This window comes from Anomaloglossus baeobatrachus, chromosome 2 (assembly GCF_048569485.1).
Source record: "Anomaloglossus baeobatrachus isolate aAnoBae1 chromosome 2, aAnoBae1.hap1, whole genome shotgun sequence".
NCBI classification, from domain to species: domain Eukaryota; kingdom Metazoa; phylum Chordata; class Amphibia; order Anura; family Aromobatidae; genus Anomaloglossus; species Anomaloglossus baeobatrachus.
In genome coordinates this window covers 151,915,769-151,934,197 of record NC_134354.1, presented here as the reverse complement: position 1 = coordinate 151,934,197, position 18,429 = coordinate 151,915,769, and the positions used below count along the sequence as shown (strand labels likewise).

At 39.7% G+C, this 18,429-nt stretch overlaps 1 protein-coding gene across 1 annotated transcript; it reads left to right on the top strand.

Annotated features, from left to right (window-relative positions):
- The first annotated feature begins 570 nt into the window (after positions 1-570).
- On the top strand, positions 571-14,926 carry ARX (aristaless related homeobox). The gene is made up of 5 exons (XM_075333436.1): positions 571-928; positions 2,389-3,148; positions 5,918-5,963; positions 9,766-10,094; positions 13,806-14,926. The coding sequence occupies exons 1-5, from the start codon at positions 742-744 to the stop codon at positions 14,041-14,043; spliced, it is 1,560 nt and encodes a 519-aa protein (XP_075189551.1). The 5' UTR covers positions 571-741; the 3' UTR covers positions 14,044-14,926.
- Positions 14,927-18,429: the final 3,503 nt, after the last annotated feature.

Below are 18,429 nucleotides of genomic sequence, written 5' to 3'. Positions count from 1 at the left end.
TATATGAGGTAGAACTGTTATCACTGCCGAAATCAATATCATGAACTCTCTACAATATCATATCAATATCAATAATGTACCATGTATTTTCATATTATAAATATGGAATAAGAAATGTAATCCTTGTATAATAATGCTTGTACATTGATAGCATAACATATAAGTGTAAATAAATTACAAGCATATACTATATAAAGATATGATTTGAATAAAAACAAATATATTACAAATGCAACTAGTAAACCCAAAGGGTCATGCGATGTTTCTATTGTGTGTTTTTCTGGTTATCCTGTGTTGATGGGATTTATACTGGAATAATTATATACTATACAGGGAGAAAATTGTGAGTAAATGAAATATACAAAGTAAGAGATTTTGTCTCCTACCATCCTTCATCTAAGCACTGTGCCCTGTGGGGTAGAACATTGAGCCTGCTCTATTATAATGTGTTGGCAGTGGGTGAATCCATGGTAATGAGGGCTCCAGTCCAGGCTTTGGTGCCAACCATTGGCTAATCTGTGTATGAAGAGTAGCAGAGTGTGTGTGAGCCAATCCAGTAGCTGAGAGTAACACGTGGAGGAGAGGGCTCAGGAGTGAGCTGTGCACTTCACTACACTACTGCCTGGTGCCCAGGAGCAGGGACAGGGGCTGATGAGGCTCTGGGATCCTGCACAGCCATAGCAAGAAGCAGCAGCCACCCTGCCAGCAGCCTGCATCCAACAGCAGCACAGAGGAAGAGCCATGAGCAGCCAGTACCATGAGGAGACAGCAGAGAGGCCGGAGTGCAAAAGTAAATCCCCCACCCTGCTCTCCTCATACTGCATAGATAGTATCCTGGGCAGGAGGAGCCCCTGCAAGATGAGGCTGCTGGGCACCCAGACCCTGCCACCTCTCACCACCAGGACTGACCAAGACAAAAGTTTGGAAGGTAAGAAGAGAACCGAGATGGTTCTTATACCGTGCAGGCCTGCGTGCCCATCTTATACTGGCACAAGAAGGCAACGGTGCCAACTTTATATCATACATTTATAGCTTTTCTTTATTTTTTTTTGTCATCTTTCAAATTTTTCTGGTGTTATTTTATTAATTTCTCAGATCAATAGAATTTAGAACATATGTGTATTTTTATTATGAAAACGTATTATTATTACTATTATTATTATTATTATTATTATTCGAAATAACTGTTTCAGGCAAAAATATTTATATTGATATTTGATTAAAAAAAAAAAAGATAGGAAGAGTCTTTCGTTTTAAACAAGAACTCAATAAATCCAGTGTTTCATATCATATCTCTGTGTGTGCATCTAAAATGATATATAGCTATATATTTGTAAGTAAAAATATATGTGTACATATATAAATACATATATACATCCGTGTATATATATATATATATATAAATATATATGGATATTTATATGTATATATATTTTATTGTTATTATTCATTTATAGAGCACCATTGATTCTATGGTGCTGTACATGGGAGATATATATATATATATATATATATATATATATATATATATATATATATATATATATATATGCGCATAATGATGTTACATTATCTAGTATTCATCATATGATAAGATGTATTCAAATATTTAGATAGTAAAAGAGATAATGATAGAGAACAGATAGATAAAGAATAGATAGATAGATAGATAGTAGACAGATAGATAGATAAAGAATAGATAGATAGAGAATAGAGATATCCTGCCTGTATTGTTGCGCTATGTGCAGGATACATTGCACACTATACAGTGTGTTCCTTCATACAGCGCTATAATACATACAGAATAATTTATTATAAAATATTATATAACTCAGTTAATGTCAGTATCATCATGCATCTATTATTCCACATATCGATATTTTTCAGTGTGAACCATGCCTCTTCTGGCCCATGTTTCTGGCTGATACAACTTCCAATCTGCCACACTATTTCTCCTTGGGGTTTCGGAGCCTGGGCCGCTTCTTCTCTCCTCCAGACGTGCCCATGTAACTGTATCCCCTCACTTGTGGCTTTAATAAACATATGGAGGGTTGGAGGTGAAATCTACTTGTACATGTGTTGAAATTCCTTGTTGACAGTAATTAGAGCGTTTCCAGAGGCATCCAATTACCAGAATGTGTGATGTTAACTGCAGCATTCAATCCAGTGCACAGGAGATGGCTCTGCGATGCAGGGTGTGTGCTGCTAAATTGTTATCTTTACAGCAGAGGAGGAACAGAGGGATCATCTCCAGATCTTCATGGTCACTTTAACACTCCAGTCCATGTTCCTATTTATAGTATAATGCAGATCTGCGCCATAATATGCCAATGATACCATAGAAATAAATGAATTTCTACATCTTCTCTCTTTTTCTAACACCCTAAGGTTCTCCAAAGAACACTTCTCCATTTGAGGCTGAGCTGCACCTACCTCCCAAGCTGAGGAGGCTGTATGGCCCTGTGGGGGCAGCTGGGCGGATTCACATCCAGGCTCTGCCCGATGCCAGGTCTGCAGTGCCCAGGGCGGATAAGACTGATCGGCTCCTACTCCTGGGGGCTGCAGGAGAAGGCAGCTGGGAGAACCACAGCCTGAAGATCAGCCAGGCCCCACAGGTCAGCATCAGCCGGAGCAAGTCCTACAGAGAGAACAGCGCCCCCCTGCTGCGAGAGGAGCAGAGCAGCCCCGATGGGCTCCAACAACCGCTGCAGACCGGGGTCTCCCTGCAGGACAGGCTGGGAGCAATGTCCCAAAATCCAACAGAGGAAGAGGAAGAGGATGAGGAAGATGAGGATGATGAAGAGGATGACGAGGAAGAGGATGAGACTAATAAGCAGCACAATAGTAATAACACCAGCAACAACCCTACTAGGGGACTTCTGAAGGAGCAGCACCCACAGTTCCAGCAGCCGCAGGCGGGATGTGGACCTGATGGAGACATGTCTCCTAAGGAGGAACTTCTACTCCATACTTCAGATGCTGATGGCAAAGATGGTGAGGACAGTGTTTGCCTGTCAGCTGGCAGTGACTCAGAGGAGGGCATGCTAAAGAGGAAGCAGAGGAGGTATAGGACCACCTTCACCAGCTACCAGCTAGAAGAACTAGAGAGGGCTTTCCAGAAGACCCACTACCCGGATGTCTTCACAAGGTATTTTCATTAGGGTAGGGGACATCTGAGGCGATCAGCCCACACTACACAGGACACTCATTCCAAGTGCACACTACACAGGACACTCATTCCAAATACTCACTACACAGGACACTCATTCCAAGTACACACTACACAGGACACTCATTCCAAGTACACACTACACAGGACACTCATTCCAAATACACACTACACAGGGCACTCATTCCAAGTGCACACTACACAGGACACTCATCCCAAGTACACACTACACAGGACACTCATTCCAAATACTCACTACACAGGACACTCATTCCAAGTGCACACTACACAGGACACTCATTCCAAATACTCACTACACAGGACACTCATTCCAAGTACACACTACACAGGACACTCATTCCAAGTACACACTACACAGGACACTCATTCCAAGTGCACACTACACAGGACACTCATTCCAAGTGCACACTACACAGGACACTCATCCCAAGTACACACTACACAGGACACTCATTCCAAATACTCACTACACAGGACACTCATTCCAAGTGCACACTACACAGGACACTCATTCCAAATACTCACTACACAGGACACTCATTCCAAGTACACACTACACAGGACACTCATTCCAAGTACACACTACACAGGACACTCATTCCAAGTGCACACTACACAGGACACTCATTCCAAATACACACTACACAGGACACTCATTCCAAGTGCACACTACACAGGACACTCATTCCAAATACACACTACACAGGACACTCATTCCAAGTACACACTACACAGGACACTCATTCCAAGTACACACTACACAGGACACTCATTCCAAGTACACACTACACAGGACACTCATTCCAAATACACACTACACAGGACACTCATTCCAAGTACACACTACACAGGACACTCATTCCAAGTACACACTACACAGGACACTCATTCCAAATACACACTACACAGGACACTCATTCCAAGTACACACTACACAGGGCACTCATTCCAAGTGCACACTACACAGGACACTCATCCGAAGTCGTTGTTTAGGTTTTATTAATTCATTTATTTCATTTAATTAATTAATTAATTAATTAATCAAATTCTGCAGTACTGTAAGTGACTGGTAGTTTCTCATCACACCGTGATCCCACTCCTCTGCTTTTCAAGGACGTTTCATGTCCGCCATTCCTATTTTTATGATCAGACTCAGAAGCCGGTGATGGTTGTAATTCCCCGAGAGTGAAGTTACGATCAGCCCCGGCCAAAGTATTTATATCTGCGGGGTCAGCGGATCGGTTACAGTGTGCAGAAAGAAATGGCTGCAGACGATCCTGTGTGTGCAGAGAGCGAGGGCTGCAGACGATCCTGTGTGCGAAGACAGAGAGCGAGGGCTGCAGACGATCCTGTGTATGCAGAGAGAGAGGGCTGCAGACGATCCTGTGTATGCAGAGAGCGAGGGCTGCAGACGATCCTGTGTATGCAGAGAGCGAGGGCTGCAGACGATCCTGTGTGCAGAATTGTGTATATATATGTATATATATATATATATATATATGTGTGTGTGTGTGTGTGTGTGTGTGTGTGTGTGTGTGTGTTTCTAAATATTTATTTGCGCGCAGATAGAAAGCGAGGTCCTCCGGTAGATCAGACAGGTGTAAGGATTCTCACCACACCCGAGTTGTAACACAAAAGGGATTGTCATATACGTGTGTGTGTGTGTGTACACACGTATTCGTATTCATAATACATATGCGCAAATATTATTAATTGTAGTGCTTGTACATGTGTATATATATAAATAAAATTTAGTATGTTTGTGTGTGTGTATATATATATATATACATAGCGTTTGTATATATATATATATATATATATATATATATATATATATATATACATATACACACACAAACACGTAAACTTTAACTTTTTGTTACGTCCGGGATATTTATTTTTCCACAGATGAAAAATAAATATCGGATCTAACGAAAAGTCGAAGACTTGGTCTGATACTGAGCAGCAGAAATTAGCGGGATCGATGATAGAGACTCCTTACACTCTGGGGATCAGACGCTACAGTATATATTTAGTATAGGTAGCATAGTGTTCTGTTCAATAACGATAGCTATATTTACAGTAGCTACTATATTTTACTATGTTTGGGCAATAGATGGAGAAAAAATTCTAAAACATTCTATGCATCATGGCCAAATTATAGCTCTGTTGCAATGTTACATTGAGTTTATTTACATTATATATATATATATATATATATATATATATATATATATATATATATATATATATGTATCCGTGTGTGTGTGTGTGTGTGTGTAAATATATATGCATACACATATGTATATATTTATATAAATACATAGATATATGAACTATATATTTCTACTATATTACGATCTACTTAAATCCTAAACTTAAACTGTAAATAATTTCCTATCTTTTAAATGTATGAATTCTACACTGTAACATTATCCGATACTTAGGTTAATATATTCGATAGATAGATTGATAATGTATATATATATATTTATATATATATATGTACATATACATGATTTCGTACATGTACCTTGTAACTTCATAATTATTTGTAGTGTATTATTATTAACTGTTAATATTAGCAGCAATAGCATTAGTGTAATTGTTTATTGACTATTCGCATAAAGATGGCTATTGTCTATTGTTTGGGTTTTTTTTTTATTTATTTTTAAGTAAAAGCCTATGAACTGACATTGTGTTTTGTTCACTTTTTTGTTTATAAAGAGAGGAGCTAGCCATGCGACTGGACCTGACTGAAGCCAGAGTACAGGTGGGTCCTGATATGGGGTTAGGGACTGTCTTTTTAATCAATATATATGGGTGTCTCTCTCTCTTCTATATATCTAGCTCTCGATCTTTCTATAATGTATGCTCTCATATATCTATCTATATATCTCTTATAATTAAATTCTCTACTGTATTTCTATCTATCCTCTATCTATATATCCTCTTTCTGTTATCTATCCATTCTCTATTATCTATCTATCCTCTCTCTCTATTATCTATCTATCTATCATCTCTGTTTATTATCTACCTAGTCTCTCTATTTTCTATCTACCCTCGCTCTATTACCTATCTATCAGTCTATCTATCTATCTATCTATGCTCTCTCTATTATCTACCTAGTATCTATTTTTTATCTATCCTCGCTATATTATCTATCTATCTATCTATCTATCTATCTATCTATCTATCTATCTATCTATCTATGCTCTCTCTATTATCTACCTAGTCTCTATTTTTTTTATCTATCTTCTCTATATTATCTATCTATCTATGCTCTCTCTATTATCTACCTAGTCTCTATTTTTTTATTTATCTATCTATCTATCTATCTATCTATCTATCTATCTATCTATCTATCTATCCATAGTCTCTCCAGCACACATTTATGCCCTTTGCATCCTATTTATAGAAGCCCCAATGTCACTGCCGCCTGCAATCACTGACTAAATGATACACTGAAAACAAATCAATCTCCCTTGAGTCCAGGAATTAATTAATCAAACAACGTGCAATTATTACATTCCACCTGTGATAAGTGTGGAGGCCGGTGGGGATGGAGCCGGCAGCAGTGCCGGACATGGTGCTGGGTGGGGGAGGGCAGGTGCCATGGCTGGTGGATGGACGGGTGGGTGAAGGTGTAGGGTGGAGGGTAGTCGGTGTCTCTGGAGGGCTGGTTGCTGCAGACATCTGTAGCAGGTATTTGGCGGTGGCGGAGCCTCCAGTCGGGCTCTATAAAGCGCACTTAGTGCAGAGCAAACAGGGCGCCTTCATGGCAGAGGGCTGTTTGATTTGCCCAAGGAGCTGGCTAATGCTATTTGATTTGCCATTTTTGTGATAGCACTGATCTAATGGCTGCCCTGGGAGTGAGTGCAATGCTATTAGAGGTGTTTGCTCTCCATATCCCGAGCCAGGGCTCATAACACAGAGACGATAAACATTGGGATGCCCTGATTGCCAACACCAAGCAGATGTCTCCGAGCAAATCACTTTACTGGTCCAATCAGGCGCTGATAAAGCCTCATAAATTCCATATGGCTCATTTAATACACAACAGCTTCTAGCACTGGGTGTGGGGGGGGTCGGGCCCCTCTTTTTTGTTGACACATTTCTCCATTGTCAAACAGGGATGTGACAGTAAAGTCAGTGGATCTCACACTTGGGGGACACTCGTGGGAAAGTCTGAAATAAAACTACAGAGGTCCGCGAAATCTCTGTAAAACATATGAAATTCATGGCTGATAAATGGTTAATATAAGTTGAGGTGCACGCTCATGATTAAAGAGCCAAATTGGGTCAGTGTGTGATATATATATATATATATATATATATATATATATATATATATATATTTATAACCATTGTATGTAATAATATACAATATGTATGTGTAATTTATTGCGTATTATTTCTAGTATAAATTGATATTTTTTTATATTTGCACCAAACAGTTAAGTCGGGTTATTAGATATTTGAGGGTTTCACACACACACACACACACACACACACATATATAATTAGTACATAAATATAATACATATTAGTTTTCGATTGCATCGAAATATTAAATATGAAATACAAAAATAAGCTAAATTCTATACACATAGTAAAAGATAAATATGCTGTGCAGTTATATATCTGCATAGTATTTATATTTTCTGTGATTATAATAGGAAGACGTAGTGCTTGTGCTGCTGGTGAATATTAGTAAAGCGGATACTATCTGTGATTTTAGCGACATTTCAGTAGGTGATTGTGCTGCCGCTCTGTACACATGAGCTGATCATTGATGACACATAGTGCAGAGGATAGTGCTGTGCAGTATTTATAGGGCGGTAATGAGGATTTTATGAGCAGCTTAATAGGTGATCGCCTTCCCGCTACCAGCGCTCGTGCTTTATACAGGACATCAGTCAGGAGGCGCAGGATCCACCAACAGCAGCAGCACTGCGTGTATCCAGCACACAGACACCGCGCAGAACGGTGGTATATATATATATATATATATATGTATATATATATATATATACACATATATATATATATAAAAATAAAATTATATATATATATATACACACACACACACACACACACACACACACACAGATATATACAGTTATAAATTACCACGCATCCACTGTGTTTTTAATATTTGTTTTTAGTAATGTGAGTGCTGGAGTGTAGGATATTGCCGGCTCCTCATCAGGGCAGGGTGGCAGTGCAGGCAGTGCAGGCAGTGCAGGCAGTGTAGTGTGTAGGGAAGGCAGGAGCAGATATGTGATGGCAGCCTGTGTCTGGGCAATCACCTGCAGCACACTGCTCTTATTAATCAAGCTGCCTGGATTCGTAGCAAGAAATAGCTAACCATCATTATATACTACTGTATGCTACAGCGGCCATTATATTGTATTGCACAATGCAGCTGCTGTCCTGCCGGCAGGGCGCTATAGCACCAATTCGTTACTGAGAATACTGTTATATCTGTCAGCAATTTAACTAAGTTGTCCTTCAGGGTAATGGAAAAGTGTATTCTGCATCTTACATATGAGCTGTATGTGACAGAAGAGATGTAGAATATATCATTACAGTCATTTGTCACTGCTATCTGTTGTCGTAACACACACTCCACACGTAATATACAGACACACTACACACACCACACATAACACACACACACACACACACACACACCACACATACACACACACACACACACACCACACATAATACACACACATAACATACACACTACACATAATACACACACTCCATACATAATACACCACACACAATACACATACTATACATAACACACACCACACATAATACACACATTAAACATAATACACTCCACACATAACACACGCTCCACACATAATACACATACACCACACACAATACACACTATACATAACATACCACACATAATACACACACTACACACACAATACACACACTATACATTATACACACCACACACAATACACACACAATACATTATACACACCACACACAATACACACACAATACATTATACACACCACACACAATACACACACTATACATTATACACACCACACATAATACACACATTACACATAATACACACCACACATAACACACAGAACACTCCACACATAATAAACACACTATACACACAGTCCACGTAATACACACACACACACACACACCACACACACACAATACACACACTCCACATAATACACACATAATACACATACACCACACATAACACACACACACACACACACAAACACTACACATAACATAGACCACACATAATACACACACTCCACATAAAACACACACTCCACCCATAATACCCATAATACAAATACACACATTACACTACGCATAACACATACACTCCACACATAATGCACCCCACCACGCACACACACACACACACACACACACACACACACACACACACATACTCTTTTTATATATAAGTCTAGTCTTTCAGGTGTAGTTACAAAGTAGTTATACTCTGTGAATTAGCAGAAGGATCCATCAATTTATTATGGAGTTTATCTTGTTTTTCTCAGGTTTGGTTTCAGAACCGAAGAGCCAAATGGAGAAAGAGGGAGAAGGCAGGTGCCCAGACCCATTCCCCAGGCTTGCCCTTTCCAGGCCCTCTGTCTGCCAGTCACCCGCTGAGTCCCTACCTAGATGCCAGCCCGTTCCCCCCACACCACCCTGCCTTGGACTCTGCCTGGACCGCCGCTGCCGCCGCCGCCGCTGCCGCCTTCCCCAGTCTACCTCCCCCTCCAGGGTCCGCAGCATTACCTCCCAGCGGCGCCCCTCTAGGACTCAGCACTTTCCTGGGGGCAGCTGTGTTCCGACACCCGGCCTTCATCAGTCCTGCATTTGGCAGGTAAATATTAATCAGTCATACTTGTCATTGCTACACCATTGGATTGTATTTGATGACATCAGGGATGCAGGGTGACGTCACTGCAGATGGTTCTTCATTTTCTTCGTCTTCTTTATCATCATCATCATCATTGCCTTGTGTCTCAGTCAGGTCACATCGTTTATGTAGAGATGCAGGGTGTATAGGGTAGATAGATTGATAGATATTAATTGAATGATTGATAGATGGATAGATAGAGCCTTAATGGAACACAACAAAAACACAGTAACCAAGGATTGCACATGAACGAATGAAGGTCACAATATATTATAAATACATAAGAATTCTACTAGAGACAGAAGTATCCAGACATCCAGAACCACCTGCAGCTAGGGCCATAAAAGCCCGAAAAAAAATATAAGAAAACAATCATTGTCAGCACTTACACTCACAGGACCATCTCTCTCTCTTTCCCTCTGTCTCTCCCCCTATCTACCCCCTGTCTCCCTCTCCCACTTCTCCGCACTCTCTCGTTCTCTCCACCACTCCCTCTTTCTCTGTCTCTCTATATTTCTCCCTTCCTCTCTACCCCTATTTTTTCTCTCTCCCTCTCTGTCTCTCACTCCCTCTTTCTGTTTCTCACCCTTTTTTCCTTCTCTCTCTGTCTCTCTCTTTCTCTCCCCCTCTGTCTCTCTTTCTCTCTAGCTCTTTGCCCCCCCTCCCCTCCCCTCCCTCTCTCCCTCCACCTGCTCTCGCTCTGTATATCTCCCTCTCTCTCTTACCCTCTCTCCCTGCCATATCATTCTCTACCCCCCTCTCTCTCCTCTCTCTCCCCCTATCTACCCCCTATCTCCCTCTCCCACTTCTCCCCACGCTCTCGTTCTCTCCACCACTCCCTCTTTTTCTGTCTCTCTATATCTCTCTATATCTCTCCCTTCCTCTCTACCCCTATTTTTTTCTCTCTCCCTCTCTGTCTCTCACTCCCTCTTTCTGTTTCTCACCCTTTTTTTCCTTCTCTCTCTCTGTCTCTCTCTTTCTCTCCCCCTCTGTCTCTCTTTCTCTCTCTCTCTAGCTCTTTGCCCCCCCTCTCCTCCCTCTCTCCCTCCACCTGCTCTCGCTCTGTATATCTCCCTCTCTCTCTTACCCTCTCTCCCTGCCATATCATTCTCTACCCCCCTCTCTCTCCTCTCTCTCCCCCTTTTTCTCTCTTTGTCTCCTCCCCCTCTCCCTCTCTATCTGTCACTCCCCTCCCTCTCATCCTATTAGATGACAAAACAATCACCTCTCTAGATTGTTGCATTCATCTGTAATCTGTATACAGAAAAGCTGGAGGTTTAGTATCCATAGAGCACAACCAACAGGAATGTAGTCCCTCATGCCCCTGCTTCATATACATTGCAGCTAATATAGGAATGTCCTCAGAAAATGGGGAAAATTGGGGAAATTACATCCTTTGATCCCAATTAGTTGAGATTATGGTCATATAATCAGTTCAAAAAATGACAGAAAAGAGAAAATCCTACCTGATAGCACGTGCTTTTTTGTTTACAAATCATGTAATTTGTTAATACTTGGAATAATGTGAAGATTCCAGTGCCATTACCTTCGTTTTGGAAATGGCCAGGTCCATATTCCCTCAGAGCCCTCTGTACATGAGGGGAACAGTCTGCTATTTTGTTATAAATGGGACTTTTTCACAATATTTTCGGACATTCTTGAGCCTTTTATCTGTGACAGACAGTGACACACATGCCCCTCTTTCGCTGTTTCTGCTCATTGGTAATGGTGCAGTGTATGTGTCTTCTGCTCCTGTCACTGCTCAGCTCCGCACAAGATAGGATCTCTCAGTAGCAGAGCCAAGAGTCTTCAAATATCACAGCAAGGAAGCTGCTGATCACAGGCCTGGTAATGGAGAGTCTATAAATCTCCCGGTGTCTCCTGGGCCTGTCACCTGTATTTTGGTGGCTTCTGTGGGGAGAGCAGTAAAACATCTATAGCAAAGTCTAATTGCTCTTCTGTCATTCAGCCGGGATGCCAGGTCACTGATGGGGAGCCGACATTCAGCTAAAGGAAAAAATCTAAGTATTAGTTCCAGGCAGAGAAAGGCCACATCATGGAGAAGCAGCCGAGCCCCAAGCTGCAGACGTAGGAACAGTGATCTAAAAGGGTTGATTAAACACAAAAAAAATTAGACTGATTTTTTTTATATTTTATCGATGTATTGATGGGTGCAAAACAACTCCTTTATAACACTGATTAAAGTGTAACATTAGGAATTTATATATATATATATATATATATATATATATATATATATATATATAAATACATTATATATATGTATATATATATATATATATATATATATATATATATATATATACACATATATATATATAAACTCCTGTGTCCATTGACTTTACAATGCAAGTTAATGAGATCTGACCAGTCATTCTTTAAGGTTAATATGCTGCAAGTATGTTGCAGAAATGTCTGAATGTCACAGAAACCACCACAATTCAGATATATCCAATACATTTTCCAGTTACACAAAACTTTGTCCTGTGTCATGTCATCATGATTTAGGCCATGCACATTTTACTGCGTTTTTTTGCCCAATGCGTTTTCCCTTCGTACTGAAAATGTAGCAATTTTTTTTGGCTATGTGCACACTTTGCTTTTTTTCATGCGTTTTCAGCTGCAGCGTTTTAATGCAAAAATGCATGCGTTTTGATTTTCAAGCAAAGTCTATGGGAATTTGTGATTACTTTTGCGCACAATGCTGTTAAAAACGCAGCGTTTCAGTTGCAGAAAATTTGTCAAAATCTCTGCGTTTAAAGAAGCAGCATGTCAATTGTTTTTGCCATTTTTGCAGCGTTTTTCTAACATTGAAATCAATGAGAACTTTCAAAACGCATCCTAAATCAAAATCATAGCGTTTAACATGCTTTTTTGATGCAGAAAACATGCTTTTTTGACAAAATAAACACGTTTTTTTTACATTATATTAAGAACATGATATGTCCCTTTACACACACACATAGTCCGACAATTAAATGAATGAAAATCCATAATTTAACGTAATTTTATACATAAATATTAGCACACAGTTATCATTTAAATAAAATAATCTATTTTGTGTTTGATTTTAATCATATTTGTAATCATTTTTTTCCAATTTTTTCCTTAGTGTTTGAATGTTTAAGCTTTATTTAGTAGTGTATTTGTGTTCAAAACGCATCTGACTTTAAGCAGTGAAAAAGCATGTAAATCGCGGCAAAAACGCGGTTAAAATACAAGCGTATTTTTAGCGTTTTTGTGGTCAAAACCAAATTTGTCAAAGACAATTTCTGCCAGAGGATGCGTTTAGAACTGCAACTACCTCAACGCAAAGTGTGCACATAGCCTTAGGCCATGCACATTTTACTGCGTTTTTGCCTGATGCGTTTTCCCTTTATGGTGAAAATGTAGCAATTTTATTAACTAATAAATGAGGCTATAACCCCATCATGTCACAATTCTATTAGAACATATGACAAGAACTTTCTCCAAAAATATTGAACTTGTGTGATGAGAAAATGCACATGGGATATTATATTGTACTAATCGTATATTTTAGTCTGGGGAGTTGGCTGATTCCCCGCAGGAGTCAGAAGCATTTGCATGCGTTTTCTGTGGATATTTGTGTACTCTTGCACCAGGCTGTTCCATTAATGTGCCTCTGCTCCGCAGGCTGTTCTCCACCATGGCGCCCCTGACCAGTGCTTCCACTGCCGCCCTCCTCAGACAGCCCAGCCCTGCGGTGGAGAATGCAGTGCCATCTGGCGGCTTATCAGACCCAGTCACAGCCGCAGCGGACAGGAGGGCGTCCAGTATAGCGGCCCTCAGGCTGAAGGCTAAGGAGCATGCAGCACAGCTTACACAGCTCAACATCCTCCCCGGGAACAGCACAGGCAAAGAGGTGTGCTAAGCCCTGCCTCCACCCACATCACCAAGCAAGACCAAATGGAGGGCAAGGCACACAGCCGAGGACCAGAGACTATAGGACTGTGCTAGAAGAGTGATGGAGCCTCCTTGTCTCACAGTAATAATGAGTGTACTACTTTATGCAGCTCCAGAGCAGAAACCTTGGTACTGTATGACGTCACCGTCCACCCCCTGCTCTCCGTGACGTCATAGTATTGCTGTAGTTAAGCAAATGAAAAAAAAAAAACTTAAATAAGCCAGTTTTATTTCTCGTCCTTTACACAATGTTCTTTTTTTTTTTTAAGAAGGGGTTTCTAGGACATTCCCTCCACCATATTATTATTAACCCTGCCTCTGCCAGGATGCCTCTACTGAGGCAGAGCTGTTCATTTATGCAGGACTTTGCCATTGATACATAACTCTTATTAGCTGAATGATCTAGTCAGTGCACTTACAAGAGATGTATATCTGTATTGTATTCTTTTCTTTAGCTTGCACCAACCAAGGTTCTTCTTCTTTTCTTTTTTTTTTTTTTATACCAAACCAAAGGGAAATGAACTGTCAGATTTATGGACTGTTGAAGTCACTAAACTGTGATTACTGATTCTGTATATAATAACATTGTTATAAAAAAATAAGGAAAAGAGCTTTGTATATTTGAAATGTTATAAAAGAATTGCACTCAGTGTAGTGTTGTAAGTTTGTCGGACTGTAGAATTCTATCTGTGTTGTAGATACCACACGGTTCCTAGCACAAATATTTATGTAAAAACCCTTTATTTAACTTATTAACTGTAGAGCTTTCCAATCCTTTAAATCAATGCTACCATACCTGTGTAATGTTGTCTTCTTGTCATCATTTTCCAGACTTTTCCATTGGGAAAATGCACCACTCAGAATAAAACAAAACAAAAAAATCAAACAGAAAACAAAAAAAAAACAGCTATATGTTTAACTCAAAAAAACAAAGCCTTTTCCATGTATACACATTTAAATATGGATGTGAATGATCTGTGTGAGTGCAAGGAGTGTCTTCTAGGGGAGATTATTTATTTCACAAGGTGTCTGGACTTGGAAGGGGTTGTCTCATAATTCACTCTTATGACAAGTCAGTTACATAAATCATGTAGGCTCCCAATCAAAGACGCAATGTCCTGGTGTCATACCTAATTTCAGTGGACAGATGATACCACATCCATAAATACATGTACCAACTACCAACCTCTCCATTCAAATCAGGGACTCGGAATTTGTTAGGACCAGTCATGAGACCCCCATCAAACATCATCAGCAATTCTAGCATCCATATAATCGAACTGGTAGTAAATCATAATTCAGAACAATGATGGAAATACTATAATTTACTATATTACATCAAGATATTACATTATAATCATTGCACTAAGGAGTTTGCCTTAGGTTTGTGCTTTATATATGTGATACTATACTTCATTTTCTGTTAGATAGATATAGGCACAAAATAATCCTATCTATCTATCTATCTATATATATATATATACATATATATATGTAAGAATGGGTTCACAAACGTAAAAAAAAAGTAAATGGGAAAACTCCCCATTTGTAATATAAAGTCTGAATTGAAGCATTTTGATACAGACTTATGTAATTGTATTGTGTGGTCTAATGCTTCAATTCAGACTTTATATTACAAATGGGGCATTTTCCCATTGTTTTACATGTTTGTGAACCCATTCTTGTATAAATTATATATATATGTGTGTGTGTGTAAGAATAGGTTCACAAACGTAAAAAAATAAATAAATGGGAAAATACCTCATTTGTAATATAAGGTATGAATTGAAGCATTTTGATACAGACTTATGTAATTGTAATGTGTGGTCTACAGTGACAGGACAAGCTGATGCAATATAATGATAATCTTAATATTTTTTTTATTTCTATAGTGCCAACATATTTCCCAGCACTGTATAATATAATAAAATAATAATAATAATATATTAGGGTTAATATGTAATATATATATATATATATATATATATATATATATATACATACACGTGTGTGTGTGTGTGTGTGTGTGTGTGTGTGTGCCATATCTTAGCAATCCCTGACTGACTGAATGGATGCATATATTAATACTGTTTTGTTGTAAAAAAAAAAAAAGAAATGATGACCGACCCTTATTATAAAAAGTTGCATGTGGTTGGTGAATCCTTCTGTATCACAATGTTGCCTACATTGGTCTTATCTTCTACTTTACAAGGTAAATAGCAAACTGTTGCTATTTTGGAGATGGAACACTCCAATAGATTAAGAAACATGACAAATGTTTACAAAGTTGCATTTTCTAAAATAATATATAATCAGATTGAGCCAGGAGCCCCATTGTATTAAAAAGCTACATGGCACTCAGAAGGCACCTTATGGGCATCTATTTAGATCTTGTACTAAAAGGCTACATGGCACTCAAAAGGCACCTTATGGGCATCTATTTAGATCTTGTATTAAAAGGCTACATGGCACTCAAAAGGCACCTTATGGGCATCTATTTATATCTTGCATTAAAAGGCTACATGGCACTGAAAAGGCACCTAATGGGCATCTATTTAGATTTTATACATATAAAACCATTACCGGAGATATCAGTAAATTGATCCACTATTAGAGGATTTAAAACCAGGAAAATGCCTAACAAATCAAATCTTGATTATGATCTAGTTGCTGAGACGCAGCCCCAGATGACAGGATCTCCTTTTAGGCATCAAATATTAAACAAAAGGGCTGTATTATTCGGTGACAGAAGTACTTTATGTCACAGAAAAACATTTTGGACATAGAGTAACGGACAGAAAAAATGTCATATCCGATACAGGGAAATGGTATAGGCACATTATGTTCTTTAAACACTGCTCCCTTGAAAGATATCATTGTCTCTCCTGACAGTCCCGTGGCTGCCTAGCTTATTGCCTGAGTAATGTCTATTTTCTGCCTTGCAGCAATCAGTTCTATTTTATGTTCAGTTTATTTTTAAGTGTTCTTATTGTTTGTTGGAGAAAAATCACTAGGGTCTAATTTAGTCACATAAGCTGTAAAACATCCAAAATAACAAACTGTCTTCAAGTGTTAGGAATCAGAGAAAGAAACTTTTAGGATTTACGCCAGCTTTGCAATATTTATCCACTTGTGTTCATTTATCTGGATAAAATGGGTGGCCCGGGACAGACCGGCACAGGCCCCGCTGACAGCTGTATGGTTGAATTTTTCTAGTGCCACGGCAAATAGATACAAAGGCGTACATACCACAAAAGCCAACCATGCGGCTTCTGTGAGGACCTTGGATGAGGGTTGGTGCTATGCTCCTCTCTATTTAGTGATGAGATCCTGTGCAGGAATATTTTCCACAGTAACTGTGCTGTTAGCAAACAAATGGAGTGGATGCAAAGAGTATGGAGGTTACAATGCACATGGCTCATTTGTCAGGGAGTACCTGGCAATTTGATGGCTCCCTTCTCTTCTACATACATTACTGTATAGATGAATTTGTGAAAGGGGCAAAGAAATACCATACAAGGGACACGTATATTAGTTACTTTAAAGATAGAAAAATCAAATTCTGCAAAAGAAGACATTTTTAATGGCCTCCTATAACGGTGAGGGTCAGAGTCTACTCCAACCCATGGACACAGTTAGGTAGGACTTGTGTCAAGGGAACAGTAAAGACTGAAGTGAGTGGGACGCTGGCCTAGCACCACCATCAGTATATCCTACTCCAGATATAAAGCACCGACACCACAAGCACCATATTTATTATACCCCCTACAACACCTCTTCTATGAGAGCACTCTGGGATTCTGGAACAAAAGTAATAGCTGCGCGCCCCTACCATGGAGAGAGACATATAGCAGATACTAATATTTTGTGGGCGCACTATTAGTATGGAGGTAAAAAGAAGCGCTCCAGTACTGCATGGGGGGCACATATATGGCATCAGTGTTGTGGTGAGGAGCACTATTATTGTGTGGGACACTATTATTATAAGGGCATATGACACGCCCAGCCCCAGGGCCTTAGGCGATACTCGGAACCGGGCCGGACTATTCCGGGGATGTCAGCGGTGGTGAGGTCCAGCTCCGTGACCCTGGCGCTGTCTTTTAAATAATAAGGGGGATGATGATGGGAGTTGTAGTTTTAGAGATTTTTTAAAGTTTGTGACGCCACCTGTGGTTTTGCGGTTATGTGGGCCGCCGCTGCTCTGCGTGTTCCCCGGGGTAGGTGATGATGGCGCAGCTGAGGTAATCTTGCTCCTCATAGGTGGAGCGAGACCCCAGGGTCACCGTTAGAAATATGAAAAGTCTATGAGGGCAGGCTGTGACGCAGGAGGAATGGAGACGACACCATGGCTTTG